The 19426-nt window shown below is 39.3% G+C and overlaps 1 protein-coding gene and 1 long non-coding RNA gene across 16 annotated transcripts in view; one reads left to right on the forward strand and one right to left on the reverse strand.

Moving 5' to 3' along the window:
- LOC144930843 (uncharacterized) overlaps positions 1 to 18509 on the reverse strand; it is a 31089-nt gene extending 12580 nt beyond the window's left edge. Inside the window, exon 1 of the long non-coding RNA XR_013636282.1 lies at positions 16683 to 18509. This is a non-coding gene — a long non-coding RNA (uncharacterized LOC144930843). The remainder of the gene's footprint in view (positions 1 to 16682) is intronic.
- ACSL4 (acyl-CoA synthetase long chain family member 4) overlaps positions 1 to 19426 on the forward strand; it is a 48324-nt gene that overhangs the window by 19297 nt on the left and 9601 nt on the right. For 7 of the 15 annotated variants that reach the window (XM_073361213.2, XM_073361211.2, XM_073361216.2 and 4 more), the window contains 9 exons: positions 854 to 1016; positions 6921 to 6967; positions 10215 to 10753; positions 11079 to 11256; positions 13092 to 13201; positions 13296 to 13434; positions 14976 to 15126; positions 17091 to 17214; positions 18432 to 18503. In XM_073361213.2, coding sequence (XP_073217314.2) covers positions 10403 to 10753; positions 11079 to 11256; positions 13092 to 13201; positions 13296 to 13434; positions 14976 to 15126; positions 17091 to 17214; positions 18432 to 18503 — 1125 coding nt within the window. In that variant the 5' untranslated portion in view covers positions 854 to 1016; positions 6921 to 6967; positions 10215 to 10402. Of the gene's footprint in view, positions 1 to 853; positions 1017 to 2358; positions 2391 to 6920; positions 6968 to 10214; positions 10754 to 11078; positions 11257 to 13091; positions 13202 to 13295; positions 13435 to 14975; positions 15127 to 17090; positions 17215 to 18431; positions 18504 to 19426 lie in introns of all 15 variants that reach the window. The other 8 variants (XM_078854252.1, XM_073361220.2, XM_073361223.2 and 5 more) reach the window with 8 other exon arrangements.

The following is a 19426-nucleotide window of genomic DNA, read 5'->3' on the forward strand; positions in this document are numbered from 1 at the left end:
GGATAATCTGAAGCTTTCATCTGTGATCATCAGAGAACAGTCCAAAAATTATCTGATTCGGGTGCTATACTCTCCAAGTCATATTTATGGTTAACCAGTTAGATTTCAAAAGCAAGAATGGCAAGCACTGTAGCATTTATCAGCACGCGGCATTTCTCTCTGAAGTGAAAAATGTGCTAAGGATGGCAATATGATACAGCTGTTGTTTGCCTCTTGAGATCACCATGAGGGATAACACCAGTGACTGAAACCTCTGATCTCATTTTGTAATTCTCTGGTGTCCTCTCTGGTGCATGGTGTCCTGAAATGCGTGTGGATTTGTTTGTTTTGTAAAACTGGTAAACTTGCTTTGATTACTGAGGGCTGGTTTTCACAACAGAGCTAAATTGGCACTGCTGCAATTGATGCAGCGGCATCGATTTAGCAGGTCTAGCAAAGGCACGCTCAATCGATTTCTGTACTCCACCTCAACGAGAGGTGGAAGCAATGACAGCGGGAGAGCATCTCCTGTCAACATAGCGTAGTGTGGACCCTGCAGTAAGTAGATGTAACCTATGTCGACTTGAGTTACGCTTCTCATGTAACTCAAATTGCGTAGCTTAAATCAACCAGCTGCTGTAGTGTGGACTCTTCCTTAGTGAAGAATGTACCTCTATTAGAACGATCACAGATAAAGGTAGAAGACTACATATGTTTATGGAGAAGTGTAATTCATTCATGTGTTTTGTTTCTTGTATGGCCAGGGAAGTTAATAAATCCTATGACCAATCTCTCTACGTCTGAGTGTTCAGGTTTTATCTGAATTAATGGAAGATGTACACATCTCATGTAGTTCTTATGCTTGACTTCCCAGACCACGTGGGCTGCCTATGTCCTCCTCTGCACCCTAACTGCAGAGAAGAAATGACCTAGAACTTCCCGCGGCTGAGAAAGGACAACAGTGGAAGAGGCCTTGGGAGACTTTTGGGGGACCTCGCTTCTCCTGCCCCCCACACCTCAACCCTGTTTTTTTTTCTGTAAGTGTCTGAAAATGAGGCTGAGGTGTGGTTGTTTTGTTTTGTTTTTTGTTTTTTTTTTCTGTAGGGATAGGGAGGGAATGTGGATGCTCAAGCTGTGTGAAGAATTCTGACTGGCAGCCTAATCCAAGGAAAGCATGGAAAGGCTTGAAAGGGAAACAGATGAAAGGGAAACAGAAGTAACTGTACTTTGGCAAATAGACAAAAATAAAAAAGCTATCAGTTTTTCCTTTTACATTGTAAGCTCTTAAGGGAAGGTACTGTCTTCTATAGGTGTACAATTCCTAGCCCAAATGGGGTCCCAACCCTGGTTTGCAGTCTTTAGGTGCTACTGGAATGCAAAAAATAAATAGTACCGTCATCTGTTGGGAGGAGGGTGTTTATGTTCATTTTGTCCTATTTTATATGAAAGGATGCAAATTTTTCTTGATATCCCAGTTTGAGACTTGTATGAGTAAGTAGAGCTCGAGGAGGTTAAAGAACAGATGAGCAGGACGTGCGTGGAAGTCTTGAACCATTATTTTAAGAACCCTGGGATCACGTGGTAGTACAATGTATATGGGTGCTGTGTGCCACTCCCTAAAACTGTTTACTTCCTTGGTATTGTTTACAGGTTTTTCTATAACAGTCATCACTGCAGTATCTGGATGCCTCACGAACATTAATGAATTTATCCTTATCACCCATTGTGTGTGTGGATGTATAATATTGATCTTCAACTCAGATACATAATAGTTGAGCTTTACCATAGGAGGCCAAATCCTGTACTAAGCCTATGGAAATGGGCTGGGCAAAAGGAGTTGAGAGGGAGATTTTTCTTTTCCAACTTCAATAGGAGTAAAGGTCCTAGTAGGTAGATCTGTCAGCAAACTGAGACCTTATTAATTGTCTTGAGTTTCTTTCCTTCCTTACCAGAAAAAATATAAATTGTGTAGTGAAGATAGAACAATATTGTCAAGGTCAGAAATAGGAGCTGCAGAAGTCACGGAGGTCCTGGAAAGTCTGGTCCTATTTGCATTTCCTGTGCCTTGTGACATAATGACCTAAAAATATGCAGAAAGCTGTCTGAGAAAGGAACAAACTTGAAAACTGGTCTCTGGATGCTTATTTTCCAGCAAGTTTTAAGTTGCATAAATATTGGCACAGTCTGTTCTTACAGAACATTGACATCACTTGTGAACATTGACATCACTTGTAAACATTGAATCATTTCATTTCCCTTGATTTTTCTCTCAATGCTTTCTGGGATATAGAGGTTGAAATAAGACATAAAACTTTTCTAATGTTTTTTACGTAGGCTTGTCTCTTTGCCTTATAAGTGCTCTCTTATTCATGTGCCTAGGGACATCTGTAATAATCTTGGAAAGAAATTTGGTGAGTAGTTGGTGTACTGAACGTATTTTCCTGTCTGCTTAACCCAGTCCTTTCTTTCCAGCAATATCTTTGTTTCAATATCTTTAATTTCTTCCTCTGAATCTTTGTTTCAAAACCAAAAAGTAAAATAAGACTTTCAGTTCTAGTATTTGAATAAATCCAGGGGGTCAAGATTAATATTTACTATTGATCATGGTAATAACCTGTACATTCATTTGATGTGCTCTGTTATATCTTTGTAATGTGTAAAACTGGATTTTCACTAACCTTTTGTGAATATTTACCATGATCTCTAAAATGCATAGATTTGTCTAGATGATAGACAAATTCCAGAAACTTTCTTGGTTATTCATATTTGGCTTTTTTGTGGGTGGAAGGTTTCAGTATCTTCTTCTGAAAGAATTTAAACTTTGAATGCTCATTCTAAGAGTGAAATCCTGGCCCAATTTGAAATCAAAGGGAGTTTTGCCACTGACTTCATTTGGGCCAGGATTTTACCCTAAGTGTTCATTTAAAACTCTCTTATTTAAACTCATTTAAGTTCATTTAAACTCTTTCACACATTCCAAATTTGAGTCTTTCTTTACAAAAGTAAATACTTCCTGCTCTTTCAGCCCACACTCCACTTCCTCACTAAAAAGATTTACTATCATATATTTATTATTCCCATTTATTTCACTATAACTGGACATTTTTGTAAATGCAGCTTCTTTATCTGAAATGTTCATTTTTCTATTTATGCTGTTTTACAACCAACGCAAACATAGGCAAGTCTTTTGAAATAACCAAGATACTAATCCAATTCATATGCTTTTGAATGTTTCATTGTCCCTCTGTATGAGTTTTTGTACTAACAATATCTCTTGCTAGTGGCAATAACTGTTAAATTCATGCTTCCTTGCAATTAAATTGCACAGGTTAAAATTTCTGGGCAAATACACGTAAAATAAGTTTTAAAATTATACTTTGGAATTCTAATTGCTTATGCAAACAATGAGAGTAAATATTGATGAGTAAATATTACTTCCTCTGGTCTAACTATTGAAATCTAGAGCAGTACATTTCATCCTTGGTGAATAGTTTTTGTCCCAGCTTCTAGAGCTATAACCTATGCCACCTCTTTTTCCATTCTTTAATTGTCAACTTAATTTAAGCTTTGATAATAAAACTAAGAGCAATTATTGGAAAAATTAAATCTCTTGCCTGCCATTTATTCCGTGTGTGTCATTTAAAAATTAGTCATAAATTGATGGCCTCTCTGATGTCCCAGAATTGGTGCCCTATTTTAGGCTTTCTTCGAAGGATTTAGTTGCTAGAGAATAAAGAGATGCATATCAAAAACTGTCTCTGAAGCTTTTAATTGAACATCAAAGCTCGACTATGTTGTAACTATTAGTTACTACCTACCATAGATGGTAATGCTTATGTAAGTAAGCAGTGACATCACTTGTACAATATATTTTTCCAAGCATTTGGACAAATGAACTATAAAAGTTCTGTAACTAACTTGTAGCTAGTAATATAAAGTGTGCTGTTGGCTTATAAGGGAGGACTTTGATGTTTGTACTGTAACAGTTCCTCCCAAACTGAATGAGCTCTCGTCTAGACAGCTAGCATATTGATGAATAAGCTTTGTTTCAAAAATTGAAAAAATGAACTGACTAACATAGAGGAAAATCCAATGGGAACACTGAAAATGTAGCTATCAGAAGGCAACAGACAATAGCTATGATTATTGTTTGTTGTTTAGATTGTGTTAGTACTGAAAATATGCTAGTTTCTTTTTAAACAGAGGGTAGTACAGTTCCACTGAAAATATAGTTCCTGCCTCAAGAAACGGAAGCTCCACTATACGGTCTCCAAAATAAATAGTGTGTAGGCAAAAGGGTTTTGAAATTAACACTTAATTAGGCTTTGCAGTACAACATTTTTTTCCTAAACTGATGTAATGTAGTATATTACTAGGTTTTTTTCCCTAAGTGTTCTAGGGTTACGAAATGTCGTCCTTTCATAAGACAAGGATTTTTACCCAGAGATACAATGTGAACTTTGTCATACTTTGGAGTAATCCCTACTTGGCTTGCCTTGAGAATGTCCTTGATGGTTTCACAGATACAAGACATTTGCAGTCCCCCCGCCCCCCCCAAAAAAAGACACATGGAAAAATAGACAAGGAAAGCATAAGCTTAGATGTCAGCACCAGGGCTCATTTTGTAACCAAATGAAATCAATATCTAGACATTCTGCTGGTCTGAAATGACTGTTTATGATGTGTATTATGTGTAATATATGCTGTGGTATAAAGGTTTAAATGGCATGCGTTTGGGATGGTCACATTACCAATGAGTAGAAAAGTCTTAGTTATACACATCATCCCATAAGTGCCAATAAGACCTTTAAATCACAAAATATTGTGGTTTTTGTACTCGTCTCATGTTTCAAGAAAAGCTATTATAGCAACTCTCAGAACATGGTGTGTGTGGCTTTTTAAAGTATTGGGACTTTTCCCATTGTCTACACTTACCAAGGGGATTGACGTGCAGCGATCGATGCTTCGGTGGTCGATTTAGCGGGTCTAGTGAAAACCCGCTAAATTGACCGCAGATCACTCTCCCATCAACTCCTTTACTCTACCGGATTGAGAAGAGATGGGGGGGTCGATAGGAGAGCTTCTCCTGTCGACATCGCGTAGTGTGGACCCTGCGGTAAGTAGGTCTAAGCTACATCAACTTGAGTTATGCTATTCACGTAACTCAAATTGCATAGCTTAGATAGGCCTTGTCTACACTACAGGAAAAGTCTTAGTTACTATAGGGAGGTCTACAGAGAAGTGCTACAACTGTGCTGCTTTAGCGCATCTGGTGACTATGCTCATGGGAGAGTGCTCTCCTATCAGCATAATTACTCTCCCTCTGTGAGAGATTGTCTCCCGCCAACATAGTGCCAGTGTGGACAGCGCATAGGTTGCTGTAACTTGCGTTGCTCAGCAGGTGTCTTTTTTTTTTTCACACCCCTGCATGATGTAAGTTAGACCAACTTATAGTGTAGACCTGCCCTATGAATCCAACTATCTAAGGGTCAGACGGAGAAGAATTTTATAACTAATAATCTGTTAGAAAATTTAGGGCATTTTAAATCTAAAAGTAACTATCCTTGAAGACAGGTTTCAGAGTAACAGCCGTGTTAGTCTGTATTCGCAAAAAGAAAAGGAGTACTTGTGGCACCTTAGAGACTAATGTTAAGGAAAAGTTAGCACATGTGACTCCATTTTGGTTTGGGGCCCACCATTGTCTAAAAGCAAGCACATCATGCGCCAGGAGGAGTGTCCCTTAGATACTGCATTCCTGTGAAAATCCTCCCCCTTGTCTCCAGCCTGCCTTGACTCCCGGTATCTGTTCTTTGTCTGTCCCTACCTCCCCTAACAAATTTATTTGAGCTGTAGCTCACAAAAGCTTATGCTCAAATAAATTTGTTAGTCTCTAAGGTGCCACAAGTACTCCTTATCCTTGAAGAGAGATAACAAACTTTAAAGTCATAACAGTTATAGGTATAGACAAGATACCACTGATGCAGAACTAAATCTTGACCACACTTGAGGTTGTAAAAACATAATATGATTTTGGGGAGTGGAATGAGTGAGAGACACATACTACATTTGGGGCAGAAGAAGGAAATCTCTTTTACTAAACTGTTATGTTAGAGGCAGGAATCCATGGGGTGGTTAGAGACAATCCAGCCTGGCCTAGCTTCGCTCTCTCTCCTTTAAGATAAGCATATCCTGCCTATGGTTACCATCAGGGCTTAATTTGTGCCAGGGCTGAGCACTGGCACCTCTAGGCTGGCAGTTCATAGCCCTGGTAAAACTTCTTGGCTTGCTGTGTCAGTTATGAAAGTAAAAAAAAATCACTTCAGCGCTGGCACAAAATTGGTTGAGCCCTGGCACCTCTTCTGTTACAAATTAAGCACTGGTTACAATACATCCCGGGGGCTGGGGGGGACGGAACCTGCAGGAATAGAAAAGTTGTTTGTATCCCTGAACACTGGCTGATGCATGTTCTAATGGCTCACAACTTTAACCTCAGTCATACCTGATTGATCATGTGCCAGAGGTGCACAGTCATATGGGTAATTTCAGTAGATTTCCATAGAGTTTAAGGCCAGAAGGTATCATTTGATCATTTAGTCTGACCTCCTGCATTATCACAGGGCACTAACTTTCATCCACATACCCCCTGTATTGACTAAACCATGACTGCATATGTTCAAAGTACAAGACTAAAATGTGAGTAACTTGTATATATTGTGACTTCGATGAAAACTTACTCTGATTCATTTAAATAGAAGAGTAGTGACACCATCTTCCTTTTCAAAAGGATAGGGGAGAACATTAATTTATCCTCACTGTTTAAATACATAAATAGCAGGTTACAGTTTTGGTTTCTACAATTAATATTTTTACTTAACTTGGTACACAATCTTATCAGTCTCTCTCTTCTCTCCCCTGCACTCTTCTCTCCCATTTTACTGTAGAGTGAATCATCAGTGAAGAAAACCCAGTCATTACTTTTAGATATCCTGTAAGTATCTTAACATTTATTTGTTAAGGCAAAAAGTTACAAGTGTTTTTCTTTATTTTGAGTTTGGACTAGTTTTTCATCAAATTCTATGGCATTTTTTGGATTTCCAGCTGATCTCGATAGAGTAACAGTGGGTATAATAAGCAATGGGAAAGTGTGTTGGAAGGAGAATGAGAGGCAAATGGCAGTAATGTTAATATAGACCATCTGTGTGCATAACTTAGTTTCCGTGTATTTTACAATACAAATCCAACTACAGAAGCCCACTGTACAAGAGTAACTAGTACTTTGATATTACATCAGTGAGTGCCAGACAAAACCCTAATGCAGGTAGAATATGTGTTCATTTTAAATTAGTTAATACAGAAATCATCTTAAAATGTTTTGGTTTTGGGCCATATGCTTCAGATAAGTATGAGTTATAGTAAATGTAAGGATTCTTAATAAAGTGCCTAATAGATTTAGCATTTGTTGCTATCCCCTGTAATTCTTCAGTATACTTACACAATGAAAATACCTATACAGTGTAACTTTAATCACTCCTTTCATTGTGTTGGGAGCATTGTACAAGCTGTTTAAATACCCACGTTAAAATTAAAACTATAGCAGCCTATGCTTCTTCTACAATCTTTATTCCAGTTTAGAATTGTACTTCTCTTGGTACTAATACTTAGGTATACCTATCTTCTACGTTTGCTAGTTTGTCTCCAGATCTTCTGTCATACTAAGGGACAGGTGTTGCTCAAAAAAGCAGTGTTTGCATTTGAAAATGGGGAAAGAATGTGTGTTAGATGTCAATCCATTCAATCTCAAATATTTGTCAAGGGACTTGAGTAGATGTGTAAATTCTCAGGTCCCAGTTCAGCCGCCTTTACTCAGGCTGAGTAGTACTTACTCAACAAATAGTCATGCTGGTTTCAGTGGGACTGCTTGTGGAGTAAGGCAATGAAATTGTGCCTTTAAGTTTTGCATTAGCCTGCTGTAATCTATTCTCTGGTTCACTCGCTATATTATGTTGCATGCTTTTGTCTCTTGAAAATACTGAGAATTCCCTTCTCAGTGCTTACATTGTGTGGTGGTGAACTGCCGAGCACTGGAGCTTTAGCTTTAGTCCTAACATTTCTGCTTATTTTTATGTACAACCTAAGCTAATTCAGAACACTCCAGCTGAAGTAACTGGAATGAAATTATCAGCACATCATTTAAGACAAATAGTATAATGTCTGCCATTCATTTGAAGAGACTGAAGTTTGGAGTGCAAAACAGATGGTTTAGGGCTTTCTTCAAAAGACTTATTTATGTAAGACCTATTTTAACCTAATGGAGCTAATGTACAGTAACTTAGGTGTAATATACACAAATGGCTGTTTAAATAGTTGTTGGTAATACAGTGAGACTTATTCTGTTATGCTATGTTTGCTGAGCAGCTACTTTGGTGCACTTTTTACAGTACCAGTATAGTGAAACGTGTCTTAAGGAACCACTCAGTAACTAGCTCATTATACTTCACTAAGGGGCCATCTAATAAAAGTGAAGCATAACTCTTCTCAAATTCATTGATATTTTGAGGTGAGTTTTAGGATAGGAGGTTTAGTTAAACAACTGATTTAAGTGGATAAGACAGACAGATGTCACTGTACTTAAATCTTGGTGAGAAAACATGTAATTCACTCCGGGGGGGAAAAAATCTGTATTTTGTCAGAATTCAGCTTAGTACTTATGACTCACTCAATTTATTTGCTAAATATGCAATTCTTAAAATTATTCTGTAGAATGAAACCGCTACTTATCTCCTACCAGATAACATGGCATGTACCTACAAATCTCTCATGCATTTCATTCAATCAGACTATGCTTATACCTAATGGATACTATATGTGTTGCTGTGTGCTAAAGAAAATGTAATTTTCCATATTAATAATGGGTGTTGCTGGTGCTTGTTGTGCTGTTATTGGCAGTTGTCACTTTAAAAAATTGAAATTTTAGTCACTCTCCCTCACCTGAGGTGATGAATATATATAAACGAAATTCCTTGGTGTGTCTATACATTCTCCATTCTTGATGGTGCCCTGAGAGAATTCCCACATCCTCAAGTCTCCTGTTAATCAGATCTCCATCTTCCAGGTGGGGAGAAGATAGGCCTTGCCCTAAACCAGTCAGCACTGCTCCCTAATGTGTTGGAGCTGTTTTGGTAGGTGCTCCCTTTCCTTTGCTTCCCTGGGGCTGTGTGCATTGCCTCCACAGCACTTGCAACCTTCATCTGACCAGGAAACAAGGGTTAAATACTGTAGTTGAACCCATATCTCCCACATGTCAATGCAGAATACTGGTGTAGGGCCACTGAGTTGGCCCAAACTAAAGTGGGATTTTAATTTTTGTGTGTGTGTGCGTGTGTATTTTTGTTTTTTTTTAATATTTACCCATTAGTCCTCTCACAGACCTAATTTTTACAGTCCATACTCAGGAGAGATTCCTGTAAAATCAATCAAATACTTCAGGATTTGATTCTAGTTTTATGATGGAAGGTGAGTTGGACTTTTTCTTCCAGAAGTCCTTACATTTGTGTATTAGAGTAATTGCCTTACAAATCAAGTCTGTGTAAGCTGTGCACATTCAAATAGAGCTTCTCAGGCCTGCTTTAAAGTAAAAGCAGTTACCCAGGTGATGTTAGAAGGAGAGTTATATGAATCTTGTGTATTAATTAGGTCTACAGTGTGTGGGTTTTTTATTTTATTTCGAGGAGTCTCAGTAAATATGCTGTATTTTGAACACTGAGTCAATTGATATAACTTTATTTCTGAAAGTCATAAAAAACCAGTACTACCATATCTTCCTACCCCTAGCACAAATATTTAAGAAAAAAGCTACTGGCCTTTGACCATAGTTATGCAACTTCAGGATTGCTCAACTAGCTTAGAAACACAATATTTTGATGTATATAAAGGACACAGTGCACTTTAAAAGACCAGAATTATTTAAACAGAGACAAAGGGGCGTAGGGGGGACCTTACAAGAGTAAATATTTGTGAAGGTAAAAAACAAATAAGGAAAAGATTCCTCTCAGTCTTCAAAACCAATTGCTCATGTGCCTCTCAAACCAGTTACTTCAGCCTCCTTTGTCTTGCTGCATGTTGGGGTGAAATCATAAAGGATTGAAGCTAATGGACTGATTCCTGGTGTCACTAATTTGTTAAACTTTCTTTGTTTTCTTTCCTGCTGTCTGCTTGGCTGTGATCTTCACCCACAGGTGTCTGTTGACTTCCAAAGGTTACTAATGTTTTAGATGTTACTCTAAAACTGAGCTATCTAAGCTTCACTTACTGTTGTTTCCGTGACTGTACTGCCACTTGTTGCTGCTTCTGCTCTTACCTTCTTCAGAGAACCACGATTCTCTGAACCCAAAGGACAAAGGAAAACTTTTTTGAACTATCCACTATGAAACTTAGACTAGATGTATGTGCCATTTTCTTGCTCCCTGTGTACTTCTTAATATCTGTGTACAGTGCCCTTGTATTTATTCCATGGTATTTTCTTACCAATGCTAAGAAGAAAAAGGCTATGGCAAAACGCTTAAAAGCAAAACCCATCTTGGACAAGCCTGGAAGTCCGTTCCGTTCTGTTACTCATCTTGAGTCACTAGCAACCATAGACATTCCTGAAGCAGACACTTTGGATAAGTTGTTTGACCATGCTGTAGCAAAGTTTGGGAAGAAGGACTGCCTTGGGACCAGAGAAATACTGAGTGAAGAGAATGAAATGCAGCCTAATGGGAAAGTATTTAAAAAGGTAATCTTTAAAGTTTTTTGAATTCTTGAAGTCTGTAATGTCAAAGCTTTGTGTCTTAACAATAAAGTATCTGTTGCAGGCCCCCTTTACACTCTTTACCATTTACATTTTATGGTGTAAAACTGGATATTTAACTGTAGCTCAAGAAAGGAAGCTATAATACATGCTGTTAATATTTTTCTTCAGCAAAAAAATTGAGATGAGTAACTTTTTAAAAGATTGTATTTGCTAGTATGTTTTCCACACCAGCTTACGGAATAGGTGCAAACATGTACACGAACAGTTTAGTGTCATTATCACAAAACTATTCTACTCTTTTTACCAGTTAATCCTAGGAAACTATAGATGGTTAAACTATGAAGACATTAACCAGAAAGTGAATAATTTTGGGAGAGGACTAGCTGCACAAGGACTAAAGCCAAAAAGTTCCATTGCCATATTCTGTGAGACCCGAGTGGAGTGGATGATTGCAGCACAGACCTGCTTCAAATACAACTTTCCTCGTGAGTGTTAAAGTTGCATTTGCATTAACTGTATTTCTAGAAAAATTTCTTCAGTCAATTCAGTTCTTTATGTCTAGTACATCTGCATGTTTCTGGGATAGCATTTGTTGAAAAAAATTCTGGAAGAAAGTGAAAAGTCCTAATTTGTGTTCAGCTTTCTAATAAACTATATGTTATACATTGCTGATTTGTGGGATTGTTGCTAGCAGCTGTAGTCAGACTAATTTGTTCTGCTTATTATACAGTAGAATTTTTTTTTTTTAGAATTCAGAACTGACTTTCACTTTTTGGAGGGCAGGAAAGAGCAATTAATATGGACCCTTTGATTTGTTTATCAAATCTGTGTGGCTAACTAATTTTGCTCATAACTGAAACATGCAGCAATGCTATTTCTTTGATTGCTTCTGCCACTTGACATGTTGGGGGAGACTGGATTTTGGGTGGAATGGAGAAATGTTATGGTAGCCGAAATATGCAAAGCAGCATCTGAGGAGTCTTGTGAACTGTTTAAACCCTCCACCTTACTTTAATCAATGTACAAGACACAGTACTTTTGAAAGAAAAATAGCAGTCCTGAGTATATTAATACACCAAAAGCTTCATTGTGAAGCAGTTAGGGCTGTTACCCCCCCACACACACACACACACACACGCGCGCTCTCTCTTTCGCTCGTTATTGCTTCTATCCAACACAGACCATGCACCACAATTTGAATTCTGCCCCCCTTTCATTTTTCTGCATTCACTGAAACACCTCCCCTCCCCAACTCTATTTGTTGTGCATGTTTGGTGCAACGATTGGTTGTGTAGGGAAAGGGAGATTTGGCAAAGAAGGTTTGCTGGAGGACTATTAAAGGGGATGATGGAATGCTGGCACCCATAGGGAAATATAACTAAGATTGTAGTGCAGGGGTCCCCAACGCAGTGCTCGCAGGCACAATGGCGCCCGCCGGGGCAGATGTGTGCACCTGCAGGACACTGCACCACTGAAATGCCACAGCCGAGCATGGCTGCCGGAGAACCACCCGCTGAAATGCCGCTGAGAAGCGTTGCCGTTTTTTGGTGGCAACGCTTCTTTCCACGGCCGCATTTCGGCGGCAGACTGTCTGGCGCCCGCCACAGTCTTCTGGGAATAGGAATGTGCTAATCCCACAGAAAAGTTGCGGACCACTGTTGTATTGTGTAGTCTGTGGATTACAGTAGCTGTAGTAATAGTAAGGTGTGCGCGTGTGGTGGCGGATACTGTTAAGTGGCTTAACTTTTTTCCATTTTCTTGCTTTTTGTGGTTTTGTCAGGTAGATGTATGTGTAGTAATCCTAACTACTTCATAACAAGATTTTTGAGTATTAATTCCCTATTTTAATGCTTTATTGGAGGTGATGCCTTACACTGAACACCTCTTCTCTTGGAGAATTAATTAGTAAATGTGAAACCCAGTCTACCTCTTCTCTGGTATGAAGCTTTAAGAATGGTTTATAGAAGCAGAAAAATAGAGGAGATCCTCAGGACTCAGCTCTCCCAAAGTTTTTTTCCTCCCTCTGTGTGAAACTGGAAAGAACACAGATTTGTTTTCAGTCGTTTATCATGCGATATTATGACTGAAATTACATTTTCCTCTTTCCATACAACTATTATCGTTACCATAAACTCCTTGCTTCATAAAATTCCATCATGGAAAAACTAAAAGCTGCTTTTATTCCTCAGTGGAAAAGGATTGCAGTTGAAAAGTATTCCTCCCCTGTCTCCCCCTCCTCCACGCTGACTAAATTCTATACATAGAAAAGCTTTTGGCTTGTATCATTCTGCTGTTAAACTTATTTTTATTTATAAAACAGTTGTTACTTTATATGCCACTCTTGGTGAAGAGGCAGTAACCTATGGCCTGAATGAATCTGGAGCATCATATCTAATCACTAGTGTAGAACTTCTAGAGAGTAAACTTAAGGTAAGTTGGGAACAACTATTTTGTCAACAGTATTTCACCCGTAATCTTACAATATACGGTGCTGTAAGTACTAAATTTCCTCTTTGTTCAACAGACTGCATTGTCAGAGATCCCCGGTCTCAAACATATCATTTATGTGGATAAGAAGACTATCAATAAATCTGAATACCCTGAAGGACTAGAAATTCATAGTATGCAGACAGTAGAAGAACTAGGAGCCAAACCAGAAAATTGTAAGTGAACCAAATCAGGATTACCCAAGCAGTCCAGTAAGTGATTGAACCTGATTTGGAGGGATATGTATGGGAGGAAAAATGTCCATTTAACCTAAAAAGGAACTGGCGTTTACTGTAGAAAAATTACCAGTCCAACTCAATTTTTTAAATAAGTAGGAAACTAGAAGCAAAATATTTTTGAGTCTTTTATCTTAATGTTCCGTTGTCCCAAGTGGATTTTGTTTCAGCTTAAACTAAGTTTAATTTTAGAATGTGACTGGCATGGTTTGGCTGAGCTCACTTTCTAAAATAAGGGAAGGTCATACAGAATTAAGGTCGGGCTTGGTTATTTGTTTTTGGTTTGTTTTAATGAACGTTTTAAAAACTCCATCACTTTTTTTTTTTCTTCTTTCCTGATGTCAGGGATGAGCATTTGTTTTTAGAAAAGTCTTTCTGACCAATTTTGTAGCTAGAAGACCCCACAAAGCCAGGGGGATAAGCACTGGACTCCCTCCTCCAGTCACTGTGAACTACAGTTGGCTGGCTGGAGAAAGAAACCAGCTTCATTAAGGAGGAAGCGAGCAATCATGAGGATTTGCTTCCTGACACCCAGGTCTACAGTCCCTGCCAGGCAGCTCCTTTGTGTTACTGGAAAGGAGAAGATGTGAGCAGTTAAAGGAGTTGGTTGGCAGGAACCGGAGGCTTATGCAAGAAAGTACGCATTCAGTAGAGCTGCTTACTTTGTGGTAGGTTGCTGATTTCTTGAATTTGTTGCCAGCACCAAAGGGCTAGAGGTAGGTTTGGGTCTTTTTGTGAACTCCCCTAAATGTCCTCCCACTCCTACCTTTGCTCCCCTTTTCTGCTGCAAAGTCATCAGCCTGAGGGTTACGGGTTTTCACAATAACCAGGACAAAAGAGAATAAATGTCAAGGCAACAAACTGGGTTAAAACAAGTTTAGTTTATTTTCATAAGTTTATTAGCTCAATATATACTGGCTTCTGGGTCTGTAAAACTCACTTTCCACCAAGTATGAGATTTTTCAAGGCATCCTGACTTCGATTTAAAAACAAACTATATGTTTTAGCATCTACAGCCCTGGCTTTAGAGCTGTTACTAATAGAAAACTTGATATGAGTTTGTCCCTCATCACTCCAAAGTATGAGCCTCTTCTGCACTTCTCCCAGGCATTATTTTAAAGGGTTTGACTAGAGAACTTCATTAGGTTTGTCCAGTGAAACTTTGCAATGACATTACACTTCCAGCCAAATCTATCTCCAACTTACCCTATTGCCTTGATTGAATCTGCTGGTGCTTGTTGTCCCTAATGGGATCTGCCACTTTTTTTTTTTTTTTTCTGGACTGTTTACCGTACAGCATCACTAACTTTGTTTGTTTTGTCAGTGTCTTATGAAGACCAGTTAACTTAGTTTAGTCTTTCTGGAGCTTCGATTTCATCTCTTAGTTTGTCCAAGAAGTAATCATGTCCTGCTAAAGTCCATGTGAATGACTTTTTTTTCTCTCTCTCTCTCTTCCCCCACCCCTTTTGTACCTTTTGTAGTAGACATCCCTCCAAGCAAACCTGTTCCCACAGACCTGGCTTTAATAATGTATACTAGTGGGTCTACTGGGAGACCTAAAGGAGTGATAATGATTCATAAGAACTTGATAGCTGGAATGACAGGCCAGTGTGAGAGAATACCTGAATTAGGGTAAGAAATGCTCAGTTGCCCCATGTATGTATAAAATACCATTTTGTTTTATTCAACTGGAATAAATTTTCCTGGATTCCAGAAAGCCTCTCACTTGTATAATTCTGAGATTCCTGGTGACTGTTTCGTTTAAAAATACGAACTTCAGCAAATCCTGTTTTTTATCCACCAATCTTACATACATCATATATGAACTGATATTTCTGTAATCGCTTTGAATTTATCATGCTCTTGGACACAACCGTAAGTGTCTCTCTCCAGCTCTTTAGTCCTGTTATGATTTTTCTACAACTAAATGAGATTTAAAAAGATAGACAGTATGGCTTCTTTAGTTACGTCTCCTCCTGAGATGTACTTTCAAGATATCCATCATAACTGATCATTATGGGGAGAGTCTGACCATATATTTTCGCACAGGGTATCTGTCTGTAGATTATTATTGGTTCCCTGTCCTTATCAGTCTGAGTCCTGAGAAAGTGGAAGGCAGAGGCTGGTGGTTTCCAAGCAGAAATTTTTAAGCAGCTAAGATAACTTCAAGGAAAGGCCTGCCTATTCCAGGGGTCTGATGAGACCAGGCCCATATAGATCCTTCTACATGTGCTGTACGTAATCTGCTTAAATACCTTGCTTACTTCAAGCTGGTTTAAAAGACCACTTTCATTTGGCAGCTAATTTGGTCTTTCATTTTTTAATTATTTTTATTAAGCTTATATAATATTGAGATAAAATAGGCAATAAAATGAACCGAGAAATATATTAAGTTTTGGCTATTCAGTAACAAAGTAATGGCAAACTTTCATGAGGGTTCTTCAGTGTGTTGAAGGATAACTTGGTATCCCTGCACCCCTTTCTCAGCAAGTTCATGAGGGGCATGACACCTTTGAAATGACCGATATACAAGAAACCCCTTCATTGTGGGATATTTATGTGGTTCTGCGCTGAAAGATCTCTTTTGGACCATTTGATAACTCTCAACTCAAGGTCACAGAACGAATGAGCTTCAGGCTCTAGTGGATCCTGATCCACCTTCTACTAAAATAATTTAAAATGAGGAGCTGCTATGAATTTTGGGGGGGGGGAGGGGTAGGAGAGGAGGGATTTGAAGGTGAAGGGCTTTGATTATCCAGCTTCAAATAGAAGCTAGTTTCAGCCTTAACTCCGTAACTGGGATTAGAGACCTCCTACTTGGAAAAGAAAAGGCAGTTGGAGCACTAAGGACCTCCTGTGTTCCACTGCAAGAAGATTCCCTCTGCTAGAATCAGTGGGTGAAATCCTGACCTTCTTGAAGTTAGTGACAAAATTCCCATCAACTGCAATGGGACTTTCAAATGTTGAGCTTAGAGAATTCCCAGTGTGGTTGCATACAGGCAGTGGCGAGCTGGAGCCACTTCGCACCGGTTCATGTGAACCGGTTGTTAAATTTTGAAGCTGGTTTAGAACCGGTTGTTAAAGAATACAAGGAACCACAGTGTGCTGTGAGGCAACTAGAAAGCTTTTGAATGTTATAACAAGAAAACACTTAAGCACATGGTTAACTTTAGGCAATTTTTACTCACCCAGTGGGTCTTCGGTGGCACTTCGGTGGTGGGTCCTTCAGTGCCGCTGAAGACCCGGAGCGAGTGAAGGAACCGGTTCTTCAGCTTTTGGCAGCTCATCACTGCATACAGGAGAATAGACTCCAGTACTGATCTGTTTATGATGTAGATTTTTGGAAAACTAGTAATTCTGTCTTTCTGTTCTTGATAATACAATACTCTATTGCACTAGATGAAGTATTTTCAGCCCACTCTTGGATCCCTACGTTAAACATCTGATGAAGTGAGCTGTAGCTCACGAAAGCTCATGCTCAAATAAATTGGTTAGTCTCTAAGGTGCCACAAGTCCTCCTTTTCTTTTTGCGAATACAGACTAACACGGCTGTTCCTCTGAAACCTACGTTAATTATATAATCCTTGCTTTGCTAGACCCAAGGACACTTACGTTGGCTACTTACCTCTGGCTCATGTATTAGAACTGACAGCAGAAATATCCTGCTTTACCTATGGCTGCAGGATTGGATACTCCTCTCCACTCACTCTATCGGACCAGGTGAGGGGAAACTTTCAGCACAGTGTTTAAGCAAAATCTTGGTGGTTGTACTTTTTTTTATTTTTCTTGATCAGTTACTTATCTTATTGCAAAAATATGATATACAATGCAGTTAATGTCAAAAGCGGTAGTACCTTCTGAAAACGTAACCACAAACAAAAAGCTAAGCTCCTGGTGAAACTGTACAATACATCTCAAAACATGCATTTCTATCTACATTTTGAGTTTTCATCATCTTTAGGTAAAGTCAGAATTACCCATAAATTAAAAGAAAAACCAAATGACTGCACATAAGTGGTGGTTGTTTTTTTTGTTTTTTGTTTTTTTAGTTTCTGCCTCAGTAGATACAGTATTATCCATTGTCACAACAGGATATCAACAGGTATCAAAAGACTACTGCACTTGATTTTTGCTATAGCTGACTATGAGTGTTAAATGTTCTCCTTTTAGTTCTATGATTTAAAAAAAAGATTTAACCATTGGGTAATACACACAAAAGAAAATTAGTTTTTGTAAAAGCTCTGCTGAGCCTGCCCTACCTGGCCAATAATTGCTTTGTAAATCACTAGTTTGCCACTTTAGTCAGCTTTTGGTTCTCTTGCTTGCCTAATAGTTGTCAGTGAGGTGAAACCCATAACAGAAAATCCTCCATTAGCTGACTGAAGGGACAGAGGCACTTGTTGGAAATGCGTAAATGATCAATAAAAGGCTGCAATGTGTATCTGCAGCCTCCAAATGTAAATAACTGAAAACATCATAAACATACTGAAGAATGTAATAAAGTAGAAGAGAAAATGAACACAAGTTTGTTATGCAAACTAGCCAGCAGATGCACAGCTTGGAAGCACTGAGGCACAAGAAAACAAATCACATGTCGGATGGATTTGTGGGGATCATCATAACTTGGTTCCTATTGAAAATCACCCCTTGAAGTCAGACCATACAACAGAAAATGCTAGAAGGATAACTAAAGAAAGCAAAAACGATGCACACAATGTAGTTTGGTCTAGCAAGCTTTGATTTCAGCCGATATTTGGCATGAGATGAGGCTGACAATACACCTTTCTGCTCCACCCCACTGAGAAAATAGTCATCTGGGGAGGGAGGGGGAGAACTTCAGAAACTGCACACTAGGTTATCTCCTGTTTCTTTCTTATTCTCCCCTAACCAGTCACCAGTTTCTCAGTTTAACGTTTTCACATTTGTCTTTATTTCAGGCAAGTAAAATTAAGAAGGGAAGCAAAGGAGACTGTACTGTACTGAAGCCCACACTGATGGCGGCTGTGCCTGTAAGTATGAGAAGGTAGAGGACATGATTAAGGCTACATTTTAGTCACGGGTATTTGTAGTAAAAGTCATGGACAGGTCGCTGGCAGTAAACAAAAATTCACAGCCCATAACCTGTCCATGACTTGTACTATATACCCTTAACTAAAACTTGGGCCGGGGGGGCTGCGGGTGCTCCGAGGCGGGAGGGTGGGCGGCAGTGCATGGCCTGGGACCCCGCTGGTGCTGGACGGGAGTTGGAGAGGCTGGAGGGGAACCGCAGCCAATGGGGGCTGCGGGGGTGGTGACTGCGAGCACAGGCAGTGTGTAGACCCCTTGGCCCCTCCACCTAAAATGAAGAGCTGCAGGGACATGCCAGCCCCTTCTGGGGGAATCCCTCTTTTTCCCCCCTGAGGTAAATGCCACCCCGCAACACAACCCCCTGACCCAGCCCTGAGCCCCCCTCCCACACCTAAACTGCTGCCGCTGTTCAGGCAGCCCCTGAGCCAGCTGCACCAGCTCCTGCAAAAGTCACGGAGGTTATGGAAAGTCACAGAATCCATGACCTCCATGACAGACACGCAACCTTAGGCATGATTAGCAAGGACATTCTTATTTTTCCATATATTCACTCCAGCAACATCCCTAGATGGCTAACAACATTGATGTGAAGTGTTTAAAAAAGTCTAAGGTTTAAGATGCAGCTTGTAGAAGTGCGTCAGTGTGTTAACTAGTGGAATAGTTCTAAATGGTCTCCGAGGTAATTTGGTTACTTACCTAGGACTGACTATAGAAATTCAAGGCCAGATTGCCAAACTATAAAATGTTTTACTGCGTGAGGCTTTTTCTTTCTCCTAGGCAATCAACTTCATAACTTGAAAGGGGTTTATGAAGCAGGATGGATGAGGAAAGGAAAAAATGTGACTTTGTCCTCCAGTTCTGTTAC

This window comes from Lepidochelys kempii, chromosome 9 (genome assembly GCF_965140285.1).
Source record: "Lepidochelys kempii isolate rLepKem1 chromosome 9, rLepKem1.hap1, whole genome shotgun sequence".
Taxonomy (NCBI): Eukaryota; Metazoa; Chordata; order Testudines; family Cheloniidae; genus Lepidochelys; species Lepidochelys kempii.